The 21,849-nt window shown below is 41.4% G+C and overlaps 1 protein-coding gene across 2 annotated transcripts in view; it reads right to left on the bottom strand.

Moving 5' to 3' along the window:
• Positions 1–12,338, bottom strand: part of lmbrd1 (LMBR1 domain containing 1) — a 186,213-nt gene extending 173,875 nt beyond the window's left edge. For both annotated transcript variants that reach the window (XR_014613121.1, XM_084159305.1), the window contains exons 1-3: positions 12,251–12,338; positions 10,240–10,416; positions 6,950–7,013 (exon numbers count right to left, since the gene is read on the bottom strand). Coding sequence is in view for 1 of the 2 variants with exons in the window: in XM_084159305.1 (XP_084015431.1) it covers positions 6,950–7,013; positions 10,240–10,416; positions 12,251–12,316 (307 nt within the window). In the remaining variant the exon portion in view is untranslated. The remainder of the gene's footprint in view (positions 1–6,949; positions 7,014–10,239; positions 10,417–12,250) is intronic.
• Between the last annotated feature and the right edge of the window lie 9,511 nt (positions 12,339–21,849).

Genomic DNA, 21,849 nt, shown 5'->3' on the forward strand with positions numbered 1-21,849 from the left:
TATGAAAAGCCAACTGAGAGACCTGAGCCCTAGGACCATACGTCGGGACTACCGGCCGTGGTGACTCCTTGCTGTCCCCAGTCCGCCTGGCCTTGCTGCTATTCCAGTTTCAACTGTTCTGCCTGCGGTTATGGAACCCCTACCTGTCCCAGACCTGCTGTTTTCAACTCTTAATGATCGGCTATGAAAAGCCAACTGAGATTTATTCCTGATTATTATTTGACCATGCTTGTCACTTATGAACATTTTTGAACATCTTGGCATGGTTCTGTTATAATCTCCACCCGGCACAGCCAGAAGAGGACTGGCCACCCCTCATAGCCTGGTTCCTCTCTAGGTTTCTTCCTAGGTTTTCGCCTTTCTAGGGAGTTTTTCCTAGCCACCGTGCTTCTACACCTGCATTACTAGCTGTTTGGGGTTTTAGGCTGGGTTTCTGTACAGCACTTCGAGATATTAGCTGATGTAAGAAGGGCTATATAAAATAAAATTGATTGATTGATTGATTGATTGATATTATGGTCTGTAGCTCAGCTGGTAGAGCACGGCGCTTGTAACGCCAAGGTAGTGGGTTCGATCCCCGGGACCATCCATACACAAAAAAAATTATGCACGCATGACTAAGTCGCTTTGGATAAAAGCGTCTGCTAAATGGCATATTATATTATATTATTATTATATTAAGACATTTGTTATCAGAAACACCAGTGATATTAAGACACTTGTTATCAGAAACACCAGTGATATTAAGACACTTGTTATCAGAAACACCAGTGATATTAAGACACTTGTTATCAGAAACACCAGTGACATTAAGACACTTGTTATCAAAAACACCAGTGACAGAAATACACTTGTTATCAAAAACACCAGTGACAGAAAGACACTTGTTATCAGAAACACCAGTGACAGAAAGACACTTGTTATCAAAAACACCAGTGACAGAAAGACACTTGTTATTAAAAACACCAGTGATATTAAGACACTTGTTATCAGAAACACCAGTGATATTAAGACACTTGTTATCAGAAACACCAGTGATATTAAGACACTTGTTATCAGAAACACCAGTGACAGAAAGACACTTGCTATCAGAAACACCAGTGACAGAAAGACACTTGTTACCAGAAACACCAGTGACATTAAGACACTTGTTACCAGAAACACCAGTGACATAAATACATTTGTTATCAGAAACACCAGTGACAGAAAGACATTTGTTATCAGAAACACCAGTGATAGAAAGACACGTGTTATCAGAAACACCAATGACAGAAAGACAAGTGTTATCAGAAACACCAGTGACAGAAAGACACTTGTTATCAGAAACACCAGTGATATTAAGACACTTGTTATCAGAAACACCAGTGATATTAAGACACTTGTTATCAGAAACACCAGTGATATTAAGACACTTGTTATCAGAAACACCAGTGACAGAAAGACACTTGCTATCAGAAACACCAGTGACAGAAAGACACTTGTTACCAGAAACACCAGTGACAGAAAGACACTTGTTACCAGAAACACCAGTGACATAAATACATTTGTTATCAGAAACACCAGTGACAGAAATACATTTGTTATCAGAAACACCAGTGATAGAAAGACACGTGTTATCAGAAACACCAATGACAGAAAGACAAGTGTTATCAGAAACACCAGTGACAGAAAGACAAGTGTTATCAGAAACACCAGTGATATGAAGACACTTGCTATCAGAAACACCAGAAACCAATGCATGTTGCTGCTATTGCAAATAAGCCTTGTCATGGCTTTGGCGAGTCACTTATATATGTTCCATGTACTGTATGTTGTTTTTCCAACAGCCTTGAACCTTCCTGATCGACTGCCAAATGTTATTTCCACAGCAGCAAACACACACACACACAGGCTCCCTGAGTCATCATCATATGGACACATGATGTCACAGGCTAGGGTTTGCAAGCTCTTTAAAGCCTCTCCCATCCTACCTCTCTCCCTACCTCCCTGCACCCACCCTTCCTTCTGGGTAAAAAAAAAGGAATCGTAGTCTTTCAACCCTGACAAAACAAAACAACAGGCAGACAGCCAGCCCAGTGGATCTGTCCAGCTTCTGTCAGACTCAACGCTGTAATTGGAGGAATTACACGTCCCACATTTAAAGCCGGACTCTTTATATAAATAATACACAATCACATAGTGAGTTTCTAGAGAGCCAATCTCGCTTTAAGGATTTATAATCCTGCTCAACAGGGATTTTACCCCACTGTTCTGTTCTCTCTGCTGTACTTTGCTTTCTACAGTCCTTATTTAACCCATTACAGTGTAAGGCCTGTCTAAGCCAGGGGAGGGTTCTCCTAAGCTATATGGAATTGTTTTAAGAAGGTCATACCAAGGATCATTTTGCCATTTCATTTGGAATTTTAAGACCCCTTGAAGTATCCAAAAAACATATACATTTGATAAAAACATTTATTTGGCCTTACTGCGATTAGCCCATACAAACACATTAATAACAGATTCACTACATGGAGCAACAGATAGTCCCCAAAAGTTCTGAAGTGTCTGTCCTATATCTGAGAGATATAAGAAAGATCAGGAAACATGTTGTTTTTTTAATTTATTTTTTACATGTATTTACCCCCTTATTTTTGGCACTAAACAGTCTCCATATAATACTTCTATTCATTTTTTTCAACTTGTACCGGGGGACCTTCAGACGAGTCTTGTGAGGCATGTGGGTGTCCTAGAGCAAAACAACCGACGTGTTTGTGAGAGTCTCACCTTTCCACAGAGGGGTCATATTAGTGTGTAGCCCCAAACTGTTCGGACGCTACAGACAGAAGTTGGCAGATCGGCAGTAACAACTTCAGACGAGTCCCATGCTTGTGGGGGTCGTAGAGAAAAACAGAAAAATACCCCCTTGTTCATGAGAGTCTCATCTTTCCATAAAGGGTTCATAATAGTTTGTAGGCAAAAGCGTTCGGACGCTACAGACGATTTTGTAAGAAGACCGAATTTCAAGATATCTCATGGTCTGACAAACACCGCTCTAGCTCTGTCACTTTTCACCGCAGATGCGGAAGTGTTACATAGGCGGATGCGGTGGATTGAGACGCATCCAATGCAAAAAAACAGAATGATTGTTATGGGGAGTTTTTTTATTATGCTAATTAGATTACCGCGGGGGCGCAGACATCAACTCCAGGGGTTAAAGAGTGGATGATTACGCTGGCCAGTTCTGGAGGATAGATATTTTGCTGGTCTTCCCAGCTTTGCTGGGTTGACCCCATATTGTTAGAGAGGCTTGGTGAGAGCTGCCTATAGGAAAACAAGGCTCCCAGCTAGGGCTGCACGATATTGGAAATAACTGACATTGCGATATTTTGTTTTTCTGCGATATATATTGCGATATGAAAAAAATACAGGATGTATGTATGATCCTCTAGGAAAAATGCAGTTTGCAAACGGTGACTTTTCAGGTGGAAGTCCTCATTAATAAAGTGTATGGTCAGACTTATGTAGGGCTCCGTTGTCCGGCTGGACCACAAGTCCGTTGTTGCTGTATAATATTCCACTTGTGACAGCTCTGTTTCAACTTGTGCCTTGCATTTCTCGTACAACTCTGGGATGGCAACTTGAGAAAAATAGTTGCGTGATGGCATTACATACCGCTTGTCAAGTGACCGGATCATGTTTTTAAAACCCTCTTTGGTAACCGTGTTAATTGGTACCATGTCTTTGGCGACGTGAAATGTTATTGAATCTGTGATTTCTCTCTGCCGTTTGGAACCTTTCTCGTATGGTGTAATATTGGCAAAGGCATCCGAAATAGATTTTTGCTTTGGATGGCATTGAGATGCTTTGAACTCGTCATACGAAGATTTGTGGTGCTGCCTTAAATGATCTAACAAATTGGTCGTGTTGCCTCATGTTGTGGCAACAATTGCAAGGCACTCTCAACAAAGTACCTGTTTTTGGTCAACATCATCCTGTCTGTAGCCTAAATATTTCCATATAACTGACGATGCATTTCTTTTTGCAACCAAATTCTCAATTTCGGTCTTTTTTGCCTGTTCCTCGCTCATCATTTCATCACGGCAAGCAGAGCCTGCATGGCAACCATGTGCAGCAACCAACTCCGTGTTTAAATAATAATAATAATAATAATAATAATAATAATAATAAACTGTGTATCCAATAACCCATAAATCAGAGTAAATTACGTTATATCAGACAGATATAATGCTAGTTTAACATTTAAAAAAGATCTATTGTAGACTGATATATGTTTACCTTACTAAATCGCACGTTCTGCGATGTGACTATTGCGGATGCATACATCGCAATGTCGATGCTGAAACGATATATCGTGCAGCCCTACTCCCAGCGAGCTTTGTGTTTTGATGTGCTGTGTTGTGATGCCGAGTCAATCACAGAAATAGGCTTCCTTGTGGGAGACAAATAAGCAGCGTTCTGTCTTTCATTCTGTTTCTCTCTCTTTCTCTCTCTTTCTCCTCAGCGTTCTGTCTTTCATTAGGTCTCTCTCTCTTTCTCCTCAGCGTTCTGTCTTTCATTCTGTCTCTCTCTCTCTCTTTCTCCTCAGCGTTCTGTCTTTCATTCTGTCTCTCTCTCTTTCTCCTCAGCGTTCTGTCTTTCATTCTGTCTCTCTCTCTTTCTCCTCAGCGTTCTGTCTTTCATTCTGTCTCTCTCTCTTTCTCCTCAGCGTTCTGTCTTTCATTCTGTCTCTCTCTCTTTCTCCTCAGCGTTCTGTCTTTCATTCTGTCTCTCTCTTTCTCCTCAGCGTTCTGTCTTTCATTCTGTCTCTCTCTCTTTCTCCTCAGCGTTCTGTCTTTCATTCTGTCTCTCTCTCTTTCTCCTCAGCGTTCTGTCTTTCATTCTGTCTCTCTCTTTCTCCTCAGCGTTCTGTCTTTCATTCTGTCTCTCTCTCTTTCTCCTCAGCGTTCTGTCTTTCATTCTGTCTCTCTCTCTTTCTCCTCAGCGTTCTGTCTTTCATTCTGTCTCTCTCTTTCTCCTCAGCGTTCTGTCTTTCATTCTGTCTCTCTCTCTTTCTCCTCAGCGTTCTGTCTTTCATTCTGTCTCTCTCTCTTTCTCCTCAGCGTTCTGTCTTTCATTCTGTCTCTCTCTTTCTCCTCAGCGTTCTGTCTTTCATTCTGTCTCTCTCTCTTTCTCCTCAGCGTTCTGTCTTTCATTCTGTCTCTCTCTTTCTCCTCAGCGTTCTTTCATTCTGTCTCTCTCTCTTTCTCCTCAGCGTTCTGTCTTTCATTCTGTCTCTCTCTCTTTCTCCTCAGCGTTCTGTCTTTCATTCTGTCTCTCTCTCTTTCTCCTCAGCGTTCTGTCTTTCATTCTGTCTCTCTCTCTTTCTCCTCAGCGTTCTGTCTTTCATTCTGTCTCTCTCTCTTTCTCCTCAGCGTTCTGTCTTTCATTCTGTCTCTCTCTCTTTCTCCTCTTCACCCTCAGCCTTTTATCTACTTCTATCCACTCCATTCTCTCCTTCCTCCACTCCGTATGAAGGGAGAGATATGATGCTTCCATGTACTATAAGCTAAGTGCCTACCTTGAGACAGAACTGACAAATCTTTACATTTTACATTTTAGTCATTTAGCAGACGCTCTTATCCAGAGCGACTTCCAGTTAGTGAGTACATACATTATTATTTATTTTTCATACTGGAATCGAACCCACAACCCTGGCGTTGCAAACGCCATGCTCTACCAACTGAGCTACATCTTCTGAGTAGAACTGCTGTACCATACACAAGAAAAGAGACATCCAGGCCATTTGGCCATTAAATCAATTACATTCCTGATAGGATCAAAATCTACATTTAAGACAAACTACTTCTGCATTATATAAGACACTGTAAAGCAAACTCTTCTTCCTTTGAGTGCATTTTTCATCCAAATCTTTGATAGTAACACAGAAAATCTACCTTGTCCCCCACAAAATCATATTAGTGGCGTCTACGACTGAGTCTAGAGGACAAAGTCAAGGAACGCATGGTGGGCAGCTGAATTGAAGTGCATGCTGGGATTTACGTGCACAGTGTTGTACCTTGTCTGTCAAAGAGAATGTTCTGATGACATTCTGCGACTGATGGAAGTGGTTTCTCTGATTGGGTAGGGTCTAGGCTGAGGAGACAGCTTGTCTCTGTGTGTGTTTAATGAACAGAAGTTCCAGCTACAGCACAGCTGACTGGCAGGCAGTTTGGACTGGCATCTGTTAGAAAACTAACGGCTCACGATCAAGTAGCCTATTGTATCTGTGGCATGAGTCACGATCAAGTAGCCTGATGTATCTGTGGCATGACTCATGATCAAGTAGAATTTGTATCCGTGGCATGACTAATAATCAAGTAGCATGTTGTATATGTGACATGACACATGAACAAGTAGAATATTGTATCAGTGGCATGACTCATGATAAAGTAGCCTAACTGTGGCATGACCCATGATCAAGTAGCCTATTGTATCTGTGGCATGACTCATGATCAAGTAACCTACAGTATCTGTTGCATGTCCCATGATCAAGTAACCTACAGTATCTGTGGCATGAGTCATGATCAAGTAACCTACAGTATCTGTTGCATGAGTCATGATCAAGTAACCTACAGTATCTGTTGCATGAGTCATGACCAAGTAGCCTCTCTCCGTAGGTAGTACCTATACGGAGAGAGCAGCCAGAGACACAAATAAAACCAACCATTCATTACTTTCAATCAGTACCTTAAACCGTAATGGCTAGTTTCCCAGACACAGATTCATCCTAGACCTGGACAGAAAATATATTCCAATGGAGATTCTCACTCCATACAAAATCACTCTCTACCAATCAGGAATTAGTTGATTTGTTCAAACTATTAATGTCATGACGGGTCCATCCACCATTTGCTGGTACTGTGCCTTGATAAACATGCCTATATAAATATATCAACAGCAGTCTACTCACAGTAATATGCATACAGCACAGTGTCTTCGATTTGGCCTCGTGTCTCATTGTTTTCTGCCCACTCCTGTATTGGGAAGAAACAGGACATTAATTACAATAAAGACAAAACAACATCTGAACAGATTAAAACACTACACAGACCTTAAACAACAACATCTGAACAGACTAAAACACTACACAGACCTTAAACAACAACATCTGAACAGATTAAAACACTACACAGACCTTAAACAACATCTGAACAGATTAAAACACTACACAGACCTTAAACAACATCTGAACAGATTAAAACACTACACAGACCTTAAACAACAACATCTGAACAGACTAAAACACTACACAGACCTTAAACAACAACATCTGAACAGATTAAAACACTACACAGACCTTAAACAACAACATCTGAACAGACTAAAACACTACACAGACCTTAAACAACAACATCTGAACAGATTAAAACACTACACAGACCTTAAACAACAACATCTGAACAGACTAAAACACTACACAACCAAAAAATAAATTATTGTATAATTCCATAATCATAGTATCTCATAGAGACCTGAGTCATATTACACTATAAAAGAAATGAAATGGCCACAGGGCTATTTGCCAGGCTAGGACTATGATGAAACGGCCACAGGGCTATTTGCCAGGCTAGGACTATGATGAAACGGCCACAGGGCTATTTGCCAGGCTAGGACTATGATGAAACGGCCACAGGGCTATTTGATGAAAGTACCCCTGGTATAATGTGAACATCCCAGCGTTAGGGCCTATATGATGAACGTATCCCTGGTATAATGTGAACATCCTAGCGTTAGGGCCTATATGATGAAAGTACCCCTGGTATAATGTGAACATCCCAGCGTTAGGGCCTATATGATGAAAGTACCCCTGGTATAATGTGAACATCCCAGCGTTAGGGCCTATATGATGAAAGTACCCCTGGTATAATGTGAACATCCCAGCGTTAGGGCCTATATGATGAAAGTACCCCTGGTATAATGTGAACATCCCAGCGTTAGGGCCTATATGATTAAAGTATCCCTGGTATAATGTGAACATCCCAGCGTTAGGGCCTATATGATGAAAGTACCCCTGGTATAATGTGAACATCCCAGCGTTAGGGCCTATATGATGAAAGTACCCCTGGTATAATGTGAACATCCCAGCGTTAGGGCCTATATGATGAAAGTACCCCTGGTGTAATATGAATCATGTGTCCTTTTACTTTTTCATGATTTCCTTATTCATCAATAATGAACGATCTCTACTCTCTTCCTTTGACAGAAAAAAATATGTCTATTGCATTATTGTCCTTGCTTTTATGGTAGGGGGTTAGGTATTTCGGCAGTAGCTGTATTTTAGATTGGATTCATTTATTTATTTATTTATTTAGTCTCTTATGTGGCAGAGATTCCATCTAAGACGTGACCTGACACAGGTTCTCAAGGAGGATCAGAATGCAAAAGAGAATTGCTGTCTGTCTACCTTGCAACACACACACACACACACACACACTACGTTGCGGCATTAAATCACTTTTTCTGATGCCCTCCTGGTGATGAACCCTACCTAAAGCACCACCACATATTTCCACTTCAGCCCAGCATCCAGTGCTGGTCAAATAACATATCCTAGGCTATCAAATGTCAATACTTAAATGTCCACATCAAAAACAGAATTAGGCCTACTAGACAGGATCAAGTAATATCACAATGCCATCATCTTCCTCATCATCTTCCTCATTGTTTTCTTTCCTCATCAATCTACACACAATACCCCATAATGACAAAGCAAAAACAGCTTTTTAGAAAATGTTTGCAAATTTATACAAAAATAAAATATTACATTTAAATAAGTATTCAGACCCTTTACTCAGTACTTTGTTGAAGAACCTTTGGCAGCGATAACAGCCTTGTGTCTTCTTGGGTATGACGCTACAAGCTTGGCACACCTGTATTTGGGGAGTTTCCCCCATTCTTCTCTGCAGATCCTCTCAAGCTCTGTAAGGTTGGATGGGGAGCGTCGCTGCACAGCTATTGTCAGGTCTCTCCAGAGATGTCCGATCGGGTTGAAGTCCAGGCTCTGGCTAGGCCACTCAAGGACATTCAGAGACTTGTTCCGAAGCCACTCCTGCGTTGTCTTGGGTGTGTGCTTAGGGTCCTTGTCCTGTTGGAAGGTGAACCTTCACCCCAGTCTGAGGTCCTGAGCGCTCTGGAGCAGGTTTTCATCAAGGATCTCGCTGTACTTTGCTCCGTTCATCTTTCCCTCGATCCTGACTAGTCTCCCAGTCCCTGCCGCTGAAAAACACCTCCACAGCATGATGCCTCCATCACCATGCTTCACCGTAGGGATGGTACCAGGTTTCCTCCAGACGTGACGCTTCGCATTCAGGCCAAAGAGTTCAATCTTCGTATCATCAGACCAGAGAATCTTGTTCCTCATGGTCTGAGAGTCCATGAGGGCTGTCATGTGCCTTTTACTGAGGAGTGGCTTCCATCTGGCTACTCTACCATAAAGGCCTGATTGGTGGAGTGCTGCAGAGATGGTTGTCCTTCTGGAAGGTTCTCCCATCTTCCATTTAAGAATGATGGAGGCCACTGTGTTCTTGGGGACCTTCAATGCTGCAGACATTTTTTGGTACCCTTCCCCAGATCTGTGCCTTGACATAATCCTGTCTCGGAGCTCTACGGACAATTGCTTCGACCTCATGGCTTGTTTTTTTTGTGTGGATTTTGTACTGTCAGTTATTACCATAATATGGTTACGGTAGAGTAGACCACTGGTACTGTAATAAACCCTGGTTCATGAATGGAGGAGTCTTTATGCTGCAGTGTATCATTCTAGTCTGGTCCCTGATCTGTTCATGCTTTTGCCTACTCCATTGTCAAGCTAAACATGTTTGGCATGACAGTTCCATTAGGAGTTGTCAGGAGAGCAGAAACAGCCTGGCTCCCAGGCTACTATCGATCACAAACATGTCATGCTTGAATCATCAAGGACATTTGACTAGAGTAATCTTCAAATATCACGTCTTTCCAGACAAATTCCTTGGTCTCTGACAATGAGTTGAAAACTAAGGACTGGTTTCCCGGACTCAGCCTAAAGATTATCCATCAAGCATGCTTTTTAGTCTAGGACTAGTCCCCTACAGCAATGGTTTGTTATGTTTCAAATGGACAACAACATGAGCTACTATTATAAGCTGCTAGATCACTGAACTCAAATGTTCTTAAATGACATAGGCCTACGTCTCAGGGCTTATGAAGCAGCTGAAGACATACCTTGTAAGTACCGTTGGGGTGCTTCATGTAAGACACTAAGAATATATCCAGAGGAAGAAGTGCTGAGGTTATCAGTGCAATGGCCAATGAACATATTGCTGTGATGGTTGAGATGACCTCACTCTCCTGGCGGCTCTGGTACTTCCTGATGTAGACCCAACAGAAGGACAGGATCACCTGGAGATGGAAAAACAATGGTTAGAGTTATCACATAAAGTACCAAAAAAAAAAGCTTATAAATTAATTAATAAAAATGCTAAAAGTTATTGGGTCATATCAGCTGTCAGAACATCCGAGTGTTTACAGTTCATTGTTCTTGTAATGACTCTAAGCTTAGGCTCACTATGACATCCCACTTCTGACACCAATGCAGCCAATAGCGACCCTCAGATGTTTCAATTTACAATATTCACAAATTAAATATCGCCTCTACAAATGAATTACTATGTAGAAGTGTTGTTGAAAAACTGTTTTAATTGCCAGTCGCATCAACCTTATTCACGCAGGCCGTTATCAAATCAAATCTATTCATAAAGCCCTTTTTACATCAGCAGATGTCACAAAGTGCTATACAGAAACCCAGCCTAAAACCCCAAACAGCAAGCCTTGCAGATGTAGAAGCACGGTGGCTAGGAAAAACTCCCTAGAAAGGCAGGAACCTAGGAAGAAACCTAGAGAGGAACCAGGCTCTGAGGTGTGGCCAGTCCTCTTCTGGCTGTGCTGGGTGGAGATTATAAGAGCACATGGCCATTAAGGCCAGATTGCACTAATAAAGCCTTTTTCATTTCAATGAAGACCCATCCATTGATAGATGGAATTCACTCATCCAATCCTTTTCAATGTAATATTAAAAGGGACATCAGAGATGGGTTTGTTGTTGTGTGATGATGGCTTGTCAACTCATTAGAAAGAGCAGCACAGTCACGCATCCCAAATGGTACCCTATTCCCTATAGTACACCCTATGGGCCCTGGTCAAAAATAGTGCACTACATAGGGAACAGGGTGTCATTTGGGACACACCCACACACAATGGTGCTGAAGCTCCAGAATCACAAGGTGGTATTCCAGGCACACATGCTGTCTAGTCCTAAACTGGGAGGACACTGCTCAAACCAGTTAGCTGCTCAGATCCTGAAGGGATACCATCCACAGACCGGATCAATTAACACTAGCCCCTGCCTGCGTGTATTACCAGGTAATGACACAAGCTTTGCATCTAAACTAAGACCCATTGAGCGGATTGAGTTGCATAATAAATAGAGAGAGGGAGAGCAATTCAGAGAGCAATCTGGTGTTTCAGCTTGTTAGCTAACAGAAAACAAAACAACTTCCTCTTAGCTATATTGGCTATTATAATCACTAGCTAGGTACAAAGCCTTCCTGACTGATATGAAAACGGAAATTACTGTAGCAGGCAGGCTCAGTAGAGCCGCTGTAAATGTAGCTGTCTGCAGTCATGTGACATTGTGTAGGGTAACGTTAGCTAGCTAGCTAACTTGGCTAACTAGCTAACTAACAATGGATAATTCATGTAGTTAGTTAGCTAAATTCTTCTTTACAAAACAGGGAGGAGAAGACTATTTCAAATTAAACTTTGACATTTCACTTAGAAGCAGACATAATCCGATAGCTACCTGTTAGCAACTAGCTAACTCTTCATGCAAACTCATGTATACTTGCTAGCATTGCTTGGTAAAACTGATAGATACGACCGTGACAACCACAATGATTCACTATTACACTGTAAACGAATTAATTAACTACAATAGTTATCTAAAGTTAGCAATTTATATGGTATTAGCTCAACTCTGAGCTAGCTAGCTATAACGTTAGCTAACTAAGCCATGACAGCTGTCAAACAAGTTAACGTTAGCTAACTAGCTAGATTGCTAGCTACGTAAAGCTGTAGCGAACTGAGCGTGACAAAGACAACTGTGACCAAAGGAAAGTCATCCAGTACATATACAGGGTAATATTTCGAGATTCTGCAGCCACTTGAGTGTGCTTACCAAAAATACAAGGGCGAAAATAGACCACCCGAGAGCAGACTCAGATAGCAACGACTGGCCCGCCATCTTCACTTCACTTCCTGCAACGAACACTGACCATGTGCTTCTATTGACATCACAGAAGGGGCGATACAGTGGATACAAAGTTGCCAACAGAGACAGACCACAGCAGACAGATACAATGCAATGATGATGTGGTAGAGTAGACCTACTGTTGAGTCGGCCTTCTTTAAATGAGCTTGTTATTGAATCAATCTTTTGGATGTTTCCTCCCCAGCTCAGACAGGCAAAAAAAAAAACATTGACCTATTTGCAAAGCATGAGTGCACTTAGTGGTCCAGTTTTGTGGGGCCATCCCAAATGGCACCCTATTCCCTATAAACGCAGTACCTTTGACCAGCAAATACGAAAAGGCGTGAAACCTGTGGGTAAAGCCATGAATTTACCGGTGCACGCTCACCGTAGAGCCAGTCAATCAGTTCACAGTGGTGGTGAGTAAAACAGGTTGTCATTTCAAACAAAGAGAAAACAACAAAGTGAAATATTTCAAAATAGGCTACATGATAAACAGACTCTAGTGTTTGTTCTTTTACATGTTATAATAAACAATGTTTGAATTAGGACTAGGGATAACATAGTTAATGAGATACAGTGAGGGAAAAAAGTATTTGATCCCCTGCTGATTTTGTATGTTTGCCCACTGACAAAGACATGATCAGTCTATCATTTTAATGGTAGGTTTATTTGAACAGTGAGAGACAGAATAACAACAACAAAATCCAGAATATTATCCAAAATATTTCTCAAGTAAAACAATGTGTGGTGTGTTGTCTTATGTCAACAAAGTCTGATCCACTGTGGTGCTGGGCAGGTCTGTCTCACTGTCTGTGTGTTCGGTGTAAGATTGAATAGAGCACAGCTGTGTATCCCATGTTAGTGGGCAAGTGAGCATTGAACTCGAAATCAAAACCCAACCATCAAGTCATGACAAACTCACTTACAAAACACTGTTTCGAACGAGACTGACTTTATGACCAAAATTATACTATTTACACTTTTTTTATGTGAATTTTGACACTAGAATAAATGTTTCTGTCTAATATCGATGCCACATAAGCCATCTTCTATCAGATAAGTTGTATATTGATCACTCCTGCTAAATTACAGTTAATACTTCCGGTCATATCCTCCCTGCTGCTAAGAGGATACTAAAATGTCAGCTCTCCTCTTCTACATTATCTCCTTGAGAAATTCTATTAACTTACACCTTTCGCGTGAGTAATTATGCTCATTAAATCAGACTGCATTCGTTTTTATTCTTATTGCAGGCCTAGACTCGGCACATACGGAGAGATGGAGAAAAGTAATTAAAAAGGATGAGAGTGGCTGAATGTGGATGTCTGCTGCATGTCGATGGGAATTGAGAACATTATTGATTTAAGTTAGTGACTTTCTAAAGTTTACGTTCTGTGAAAGAAGCAGGTGGACATTTAAAGTAACAGGTGCATGGCAATGTCGCAATTATCTCTCCTTACTCCAAAAGCTGCACTTGTTCTCTACCCTTCACTGGCTTGAAAGGAAATGACTGGTGGTATATGAAATATGGTGGAAAGTCCCGCTAACCCATGTCTCCACCAATCCAATGCTTTTAGTAGTGAACAAGTGCAAACTTTGTGAGGAAGGAGAGATGACTGAGACCTAGCCCTTCACTACTGAGTTACAGAACAACTGTGGTACCTGTTTATATATTTTACTGAAAAGGAATACAGTTATCCAATTACATTTTACTTCACTATACTGTTTATGTTTTAGCATCTTTTTTCTAAGAGTGTAGGCTATCTAGAACCTAAAACGGTTCTTCGGCTGTCCCCATAGGAGAAACCTTTGAAGAACCCTTTTTGGTTCCAGGTAGAACCCTTCTCGATTTCATTTAAAACCCTTTTCACATAGGGTTCTACGTGGAACCCAGAAGAGTTCTACCTGGAACCAAAAAGGGTTCTACCTGAAACCATGAAGGGTTCTCTTATGGAGACAGTCGAAGAACCCTTTTGGAACCCTCTTTTCTAAGAGTGTAGACCTGAATAGAATTGGTGAATAAGCAGTAAAAACAGAGAGGATAAAGTGAAATAGACTTGAAATTGGAGAGGGCATGTGGTGGCCGTCTTGAATAATGCAGAGCCCACTTGCCTTCATACATTTCATATTTGATGAGCTTGTTGAAGTTGGACACTGTTGCATAGCTGCCTCCCACCTGGAAAGTTCCAGGAAAATAAGACATTGTTTATTGTCATAGGATTTCTAACCCAGACAAAACATGTACAGTTCATTGAGGTGAATGTAACTGCTAACTGTCAAATCAAATATTAACCCTTTTGGAGACCATTTCATTCAGCATCAGGTTCAACGAGAGTTAAGAGTGAGTTATAAAATCAGTGATTCACAACACGCTCTGCCTAAAGTAGTTCCAATCTTTTAGCAGTTGTACTGTATTGTTTTATTGACCGTTTTCTTTCCACCTACATTATTATTAGCGTCCTGTCCAGGGGGTGGACTTGTACATCACGCTGCCTCACGCTACAGAAACAGGAGATAGACCAGTGTCCTGTCCAGGGGGTGGACTTGTACATCAAGCTGCCTCACGCTACAGAAACAGGAGATAGACCAGTGTCCTGTCCAGGGGGTGGACTTGTACATCAAGCTGCCTCACGCTACAGAAACAGGAGATAGACCAGTGTCCTGTCCAGGGGGTGGACTGGTACATCACGCTGCCTCACGCTACAGAAACAGGAGATAGGCTCCTGCCCTATGGGTCCATTCCGGCTCAGACAAGGCTTACTTACCATTAGTTCTAGGGAAGACAGATGAACAGCACAGAGACACGTGTTGTTTTTAATGGCGGTCACGCAGTGCTTTACCCTTTGCATCACCTTTCCTACCTGAAAGCCATCTTGAACATCGTTCCAACAGTTGCTATAGAGATCAGCCACCCCAGTGCTCCGTGGAAAACGATCATGATGGAGAGATACACGACCTGATAATGACATCCGACCCATTAAACTAAATTAGAAATGTGTGATTTGAGTGAACTATCCTTTTAAACAGAGGCATTCATAAAGTTATAAATATCCCTTCCTGTGTACATTTTAGGACGTCCTCAGCCCTGACAGGACAATGTCAACCCTGGTTGTTCATTGTGACCCCTGGAGGACGAACATCAACCTATCAGGATTCTCCTCAAGTAAAGACCATTGTTCCAAATGAGACGTTAGTTTCAGGAATAAGGTTTGGTTAACCACTGTGCTGCAGAAACCTGTTACACACACACACACATTGAATTTAATGTCGTGTTCTATTACATTGATTAAGCACACTGCCGGTATTCTTCATTTCAAGTTGGCTGCATCGAAACAAACAGAGACAGCCAGTGGACTCTAAGCTAACAAAACATCCCTGGCATCGGTTTTCTTCTTTACTTTGTCTTTGTTTCTATGTATTGAGCTTTTATTCAGTAATTGTCCATATGGGCACTCTCCCCCAACAGTAAAATGAATTGATCTTGTTTAGGATTTTTGAGGTTAAGCTATCCCATTACCCTGTTCTCTATGCACAATGGTAGGCAGCAGTGACCTCAACATAACTCATGTTTGCATTTGCATTGCTGAGACAAAGTATGCTTTTTACTAAATCATTTTACCAATAAACCATTTGCTTTGTCACATGCAGGGCCCAGGGCAATAAGGTTTGAGCTTCCATGTGAGTGACTAAACCACCATTTTACTGGGCAGGTAAAACAAAGCATAGATTGTTTTAGCTCTATGGGTATACAGGCATACTGTCTGATATTTTCAGAAAACAGGATTTAATACATAATCCATTGATAAAGATTTTCCTATGCATTTATTCTCCAGTTAAAAGGCAGGTGTTGAACATCAGCCTCAAGGCAATAATAACATGAAAGGTACAATGAGATCTCATATAGGCACAGTGTACGGTACACCAATGCTTAAATGCAGGTGGACCACCAATACACAATGCAGCCATGCTAACGTGTTTGATTAGAAAACACCTATTTTCAGGCCTCTTTGAAGTATAAAGCTAATCACACACAGGATGAGTGACGTGTTGTTTGATGTCCCAGATCCATGCCTATTGATTGTTTTAAAGACATGTCAGGCATCATAGTCCCCAGATAAAATGGATTAGTATTTGTGTAATTCCACATGAAGCAGCAATAACCCAACACACACACACACACACACACACACAGAGAAACTTCTTACTGAAAAGTAAGGAATCAACAAATCAGCTAGAACAGAATAGAATAGAATAGCATAGCATAGAACACAATAGAATAGAAAAGAATAGAACAGAACATCATTTAATAGAACAGAACAGAACAGAATAGAATAGAACAGAATAGAACAGAATAGAATAGAATAGAACAGAACAGAACAGAACAGAATAGAATAGAATAGAATAGAATAGAATAGAATAGAAAAGAATAGAACAGAATAGAATAGAACAGAACAGAATAGAATAGAATAGAACAGAATAGAACAGAATAGAATAGAATAGAATAGAATAGAACAGAACAGAACAGAACAGAACAGAACAGAACATAATATAATAGAACAGAACAGAACAGAACATAATAGAATAGAATAGAACAAAACAGAATAGAATAGAATAGAATAGAATAGAATAGAATAGAATAGAATAGAATAGAACAGAACAGAACAGAACAGAATAGAATAGAACAAAACAGAATAGAATAGAATAGAACAGAACAGAATAGAATAGAATAGAACAGAATAGAATAGAACAGAACAGAACAGAACAGAACAGAATAGAATAGAGCAGAACAGAACAGAATAGAGCAGAACAGAACAGAACAGAATAGAACAGAACAGAACAGAACAGAATAGAATATAAATACTTCATGAATGGCTGCAGGGAGGAAGGTAGCAGGGAAGGTAGAGGAGGTAGCTAGTGTTTACTTCAATGACAATACTTATTTGTGTGGAGGTGGAAGATGTATCTCAGTTCTGTATCTTGTTGCCGAAGTTCGTGAAACTTGTATTACTCTGACCATGTATTACTACTTTACCCCCACTCCCCCTCTCCAGCGCTCCACGTCGCCGGTCTACTAACTACCGGCCCTGCCAACCATCATTACACACACCAGGTCCCCATCATTACACACACATTTTTACATTTACATTTTAGTCATTTAGCAGACGCTCTTATCCAGAGCGACTTACAGTTAGTGAGTGCATACATTATATTTATATTTTTCATACTGGCCCCCCGTGGGAATCGAACCCACAACCCTGGCGTTGCAAACGCCATGCTCTACCTACATCCCTGCCGGCCATTCCCTACCCTGGACGACGCTGGGCCAATTGTGTGCCGCCCCTTGGGTCTCCCATGGTCCCCATCATTACACACACCAGGTCCCCATCATTACACACACCTGGTCCCCATCATTACACACACCTGGTCCCCATCATTACACACACCAGGTCCCCATCATTACACACACCTGGTCCCCATCATTACACACACCTGGTCCCCATCATTACACACACCAGGTCCCCATCATTACACACACCAGGTCTTCATCATTACACACACCTGGTCCCCATCATTACACACACCTGGTCCCCATCATTACGCACACCTGGTCCCCATCATTACACACACCAGGTCCCCATCATTACATACACCAGGTCCCCATCATTACACACACCAGGACCCCATCATTACGCACACCAGGACCCCATCATTACACACACCAGGTCCCCATCATTACACACACCTGGTCCCCATCATTACACACACCTGGTCCCCATCATTACACACACCTGGTCCCCATCATTACACACACCTGGTCCCCATCATTACGCACACCAGGTCCCCATCATTACACACACCAGGTCTCCATCATTACACACACCTGGTCCCCATCATTACACACACCTGGTCCCCATCATTACACACACCAGGTCCCCATCATTACACACACCAGGTCTCCATCATTACACACACCTGGTCCCCATCATTACACACACCAGGTCCCCATCATTACACACACCTGGTCCCCATCATTACACACACCAGGTCACCATCATTACACACACCTGGTCCCCATCATTACACACACCTGGTCCCCATCATTACACACACCAGGTCCCCATCATTACACACACCTGGTCCCCATCATTACACACACCAGGTCACCATCATTACACACACCTGGTCCCCTTCATTACACACACCTTGATTCCCTTTCCCTTTATTTAGCCCTCAGTAGCAGGCAGTATTGGTTTGTTTTACGGTCATGGTGATCTTAGGCTTGTGTGCGGCTGCTCGGCCATGGAAACCCATTTCATGAAGCTCCCGATGAACAGTTCTTGTGCTGACGTTGCTTCCAGAGGCAGTTTGGAACTCTGTAGTGAGTGTTGCAACCGAGGACAGACTATTTTTACGCGCTTCGATGGCTCCGTTCTGTGAGCTTGTGTGGCTCATCAAATCAAATCAAATTGTATTCGTCACATACACGTGTTTAGCAGATGTTATTGCAGGTGTAGCGAAATGCTTGTGCTTCTAGCTCCAACAGTGCAGTAATATCTAACAAGTAATATCTAACAATTTCACAACATATACCCAATACACACAAATCTAAGTAAGGAATGGAATAAAAAAATATATACATATATGGACAAGCAATGACAGCGAGGCATGGACTAAGATACAGTAGAATAGTATAGAATACAGTATATACATATGAGATGAGTAGTGCAAGATATATCCCACGGGGGGCCAGTATGAAAAAATAAAAATATAATGTATGCACTCACTAACTGTAAGTCGCTCTGGATAAGAGCGTCTGCTAAATGACTAAAATGTAAAATGTAAATGTAATATGTAAACATTATTAAAGTGACTAGTGTTCCATTTCTTAAAGTGGCCAGTGATTTCAATAGGTAGCAGCAGCCTCTAATGTGCTAGTGATGGCTATTTAACATTCTGATGGCCTTGAGATAGAAGCTGTTTTTCATTCTCTCGGTCCCAGCTTTCAGTGTATCACTTCGCAGCTTAGCCGTTGTTGCTCCTAGACGTTTCCACTTCACAATAACAGCACTTAGAGTTGACCGGGGAAGCTCTAGCAGGGCAGAAATTTGACGAACTGACTTGTTGGAAAGGTGGCATCCTATGACGGTGCCATGTTGAAAGTCACTGAGCTCTTCAGTAAGGCCATTCTACTGCCAATGTTTGTCTATGGAGATTGCATGGCTGTGTGCTCGATTTTATACACCTGTCAGCAACGGGTGTGGCTGAAATAGCCGAATCCACTAATTTGAAGGGGTGTCCACATACGTTTGTATATATATAGTGTATATGAATATCTCTTTGAATATTCAATCACATTTTTGCCAATTTCTGTGGTGGAGACTGGAGAGAAGGAATGAAATACCAGTTTGGATTTAACAATGTAGTTTTCAGGTATTCCATGTAGTTTTTCAATCATATATGTATCATGCAATTAGTACTCACACGTTATGTATTTTACAGAATGTGTTGAAGTTGTATGGGGTCAATGGGGGGCCTGAAGATGAAAAGGTATCACAGGCATTTCTTCATTCTTAGATAAGTTGTGAATAAACCATGACGTTACAAACGAGGCTAGATGTCTATTATCACTGTGGTGCTTTGGCCCTCCACTTCAACTCCACTTCCCATTGGGCTGTGGTTGTATTGGGCTGTATTAGGCTGACTTTACATGTTGCATTTATATGTTTTGCTTTTAGACCTACTTATTATTTTCAAACTATACTGAGCAAAAATATAAACACAACATGTAAAGTGTTGTTCCTCATGTTTCATGAGCTGAAATTAAAAGATCACAGAAATGTTCCATGCGCAAAAAAAAGCGTATTTCTCTCAAATGTTGTGCACACATTTGTTTACTTTCCAGCTAGTGAGCATTTCTCCTTTTCCAAGATAATTCATCCGCCTGACAGGTGTGGCATATCAAGAAACTGATTAAACAGCATGATCGTTACACAGGTGCACCTTGTGCTGGGGACAATAAAAGGCCACTCTAAAATGTGCAATTTTGTCACACAACACAATGCTCAAGTTTTGAGGGGGAGCGTGCAATTGGCATGCTGACTGCAGGAATGTCCACCAGAGCTGTTGCCAGAGAATTGAATATTAATTTATCTATCATGAGCCACCTCCAATGTTGTTTTAGAGAATTTGGCAGGACGTCCAACTGGCCTCACAACCGCAGACCACATGTAACCACACCAGCGCAGGACCTCCACATCTGGCTTCTTCACCTGCTGGATCATCTGAGACCAGCCACCCAGACAGCTGATGAAACTGAGGAGTATTTCTGTCTGAAATAAAGCCCTTTTGTGGGGAAAAACTCACTCTGATTGGTTGGACCTGGCTCCCCAGTGGGTGGGCCTGGCACCCAAGTGGGTGGGCCTACAGTATGCCCTCCCAGGTCCACCCATGGCTGCGCCCTTGCCCAGTTATGTGAAATCCACAGATTAGGGCCTAATGAATTTATTTCAATTGACTGATTTCCTTATATGAACTGTAACTCAGTAAAATCGTTGAAATTGTTGCATGTTGAGTTTATATTTTTGTTTGAAGATATATATTTAATAACTATTCCTTATTCTCGTTGTGAAAAGGTTTTGGATAAACTCTCAAGCACCATTGGGTTCATTCTAACTTGGTGTAAAACTCTACATGAGCCCTTCAGCACCATAGGGTTCATTCTAACTTGGAGTAAAACTCTACATGAGCCCTTCAGCACCATAGGGTTCATTCTAACTTGGTGTAAAACTCTACATGAGCCCTTCAGCACCATAGGGTTCATTCTAACTTGGTGTAAAACTCTACATGAGCCCTTCAGCACCATCCTCAAGGAGATTGCGAAACATTTTGTTTTGGCATTTGAGTCAGAGACTAAAATAGACCCTAACTCCTATGGAACCATCTAGCAATGCCTAGGTACAATTCAAGGTGGTACCCAAACTCATCAAGAAAGGACATAATATTCACTATCAGGCAACATTGAGATGGAGGTTATGGCTAGCAAAGTACTGTATTTCATCTCCAGTTCATGTTCTGGATCAATAAATCAATATTTAATCCATACATTATGAACATTATTGTTGGTATAGGAAATGTTTTGCTCCCAATTCTAATTATTCCATTCCATAATTTGAGCACCCAGATTATTTTCACAATTAGTAACGGGGTCGTGCCGACTGTATGCGATGTTCTCAGTGAAACAACAATCATCTCATAACTAAATAAGTTATTTTCTCATGCATTAAAATTATTTTCTCATCTAAATTGTGGAGCGTTTCCATGTAGCCCCTTATAATGCCTCTGCCGGTAGCGGACTTGGGGTCCTTTATGCATTTCAGTAGCATAATGAGAGAGTGGGAGGGTCAGTCAGTCGGTGCGACTAATAAGGACACGAGGATCTAGTAACAGATCCCATTCTCACTTTTATTTCTTTCCTAGTGTACTTTGGAATAGCAACCGACTTTTTTTCAAAACATGAGTTCATA

This window comes from Coregonus lavaretus, assembly GCF_964263955.1.
Source record: "Coregonus lavaretus genome assembly, chromosome: 1".
In the NCBI taxonomy this organism is placed as follows: domain Eukaryota; kingdom Metazoa; phylum Chordata; class Actinopteri; order Salmoniformes; family Salmonidae; genus Coregonus; species Coregonus lavaretus.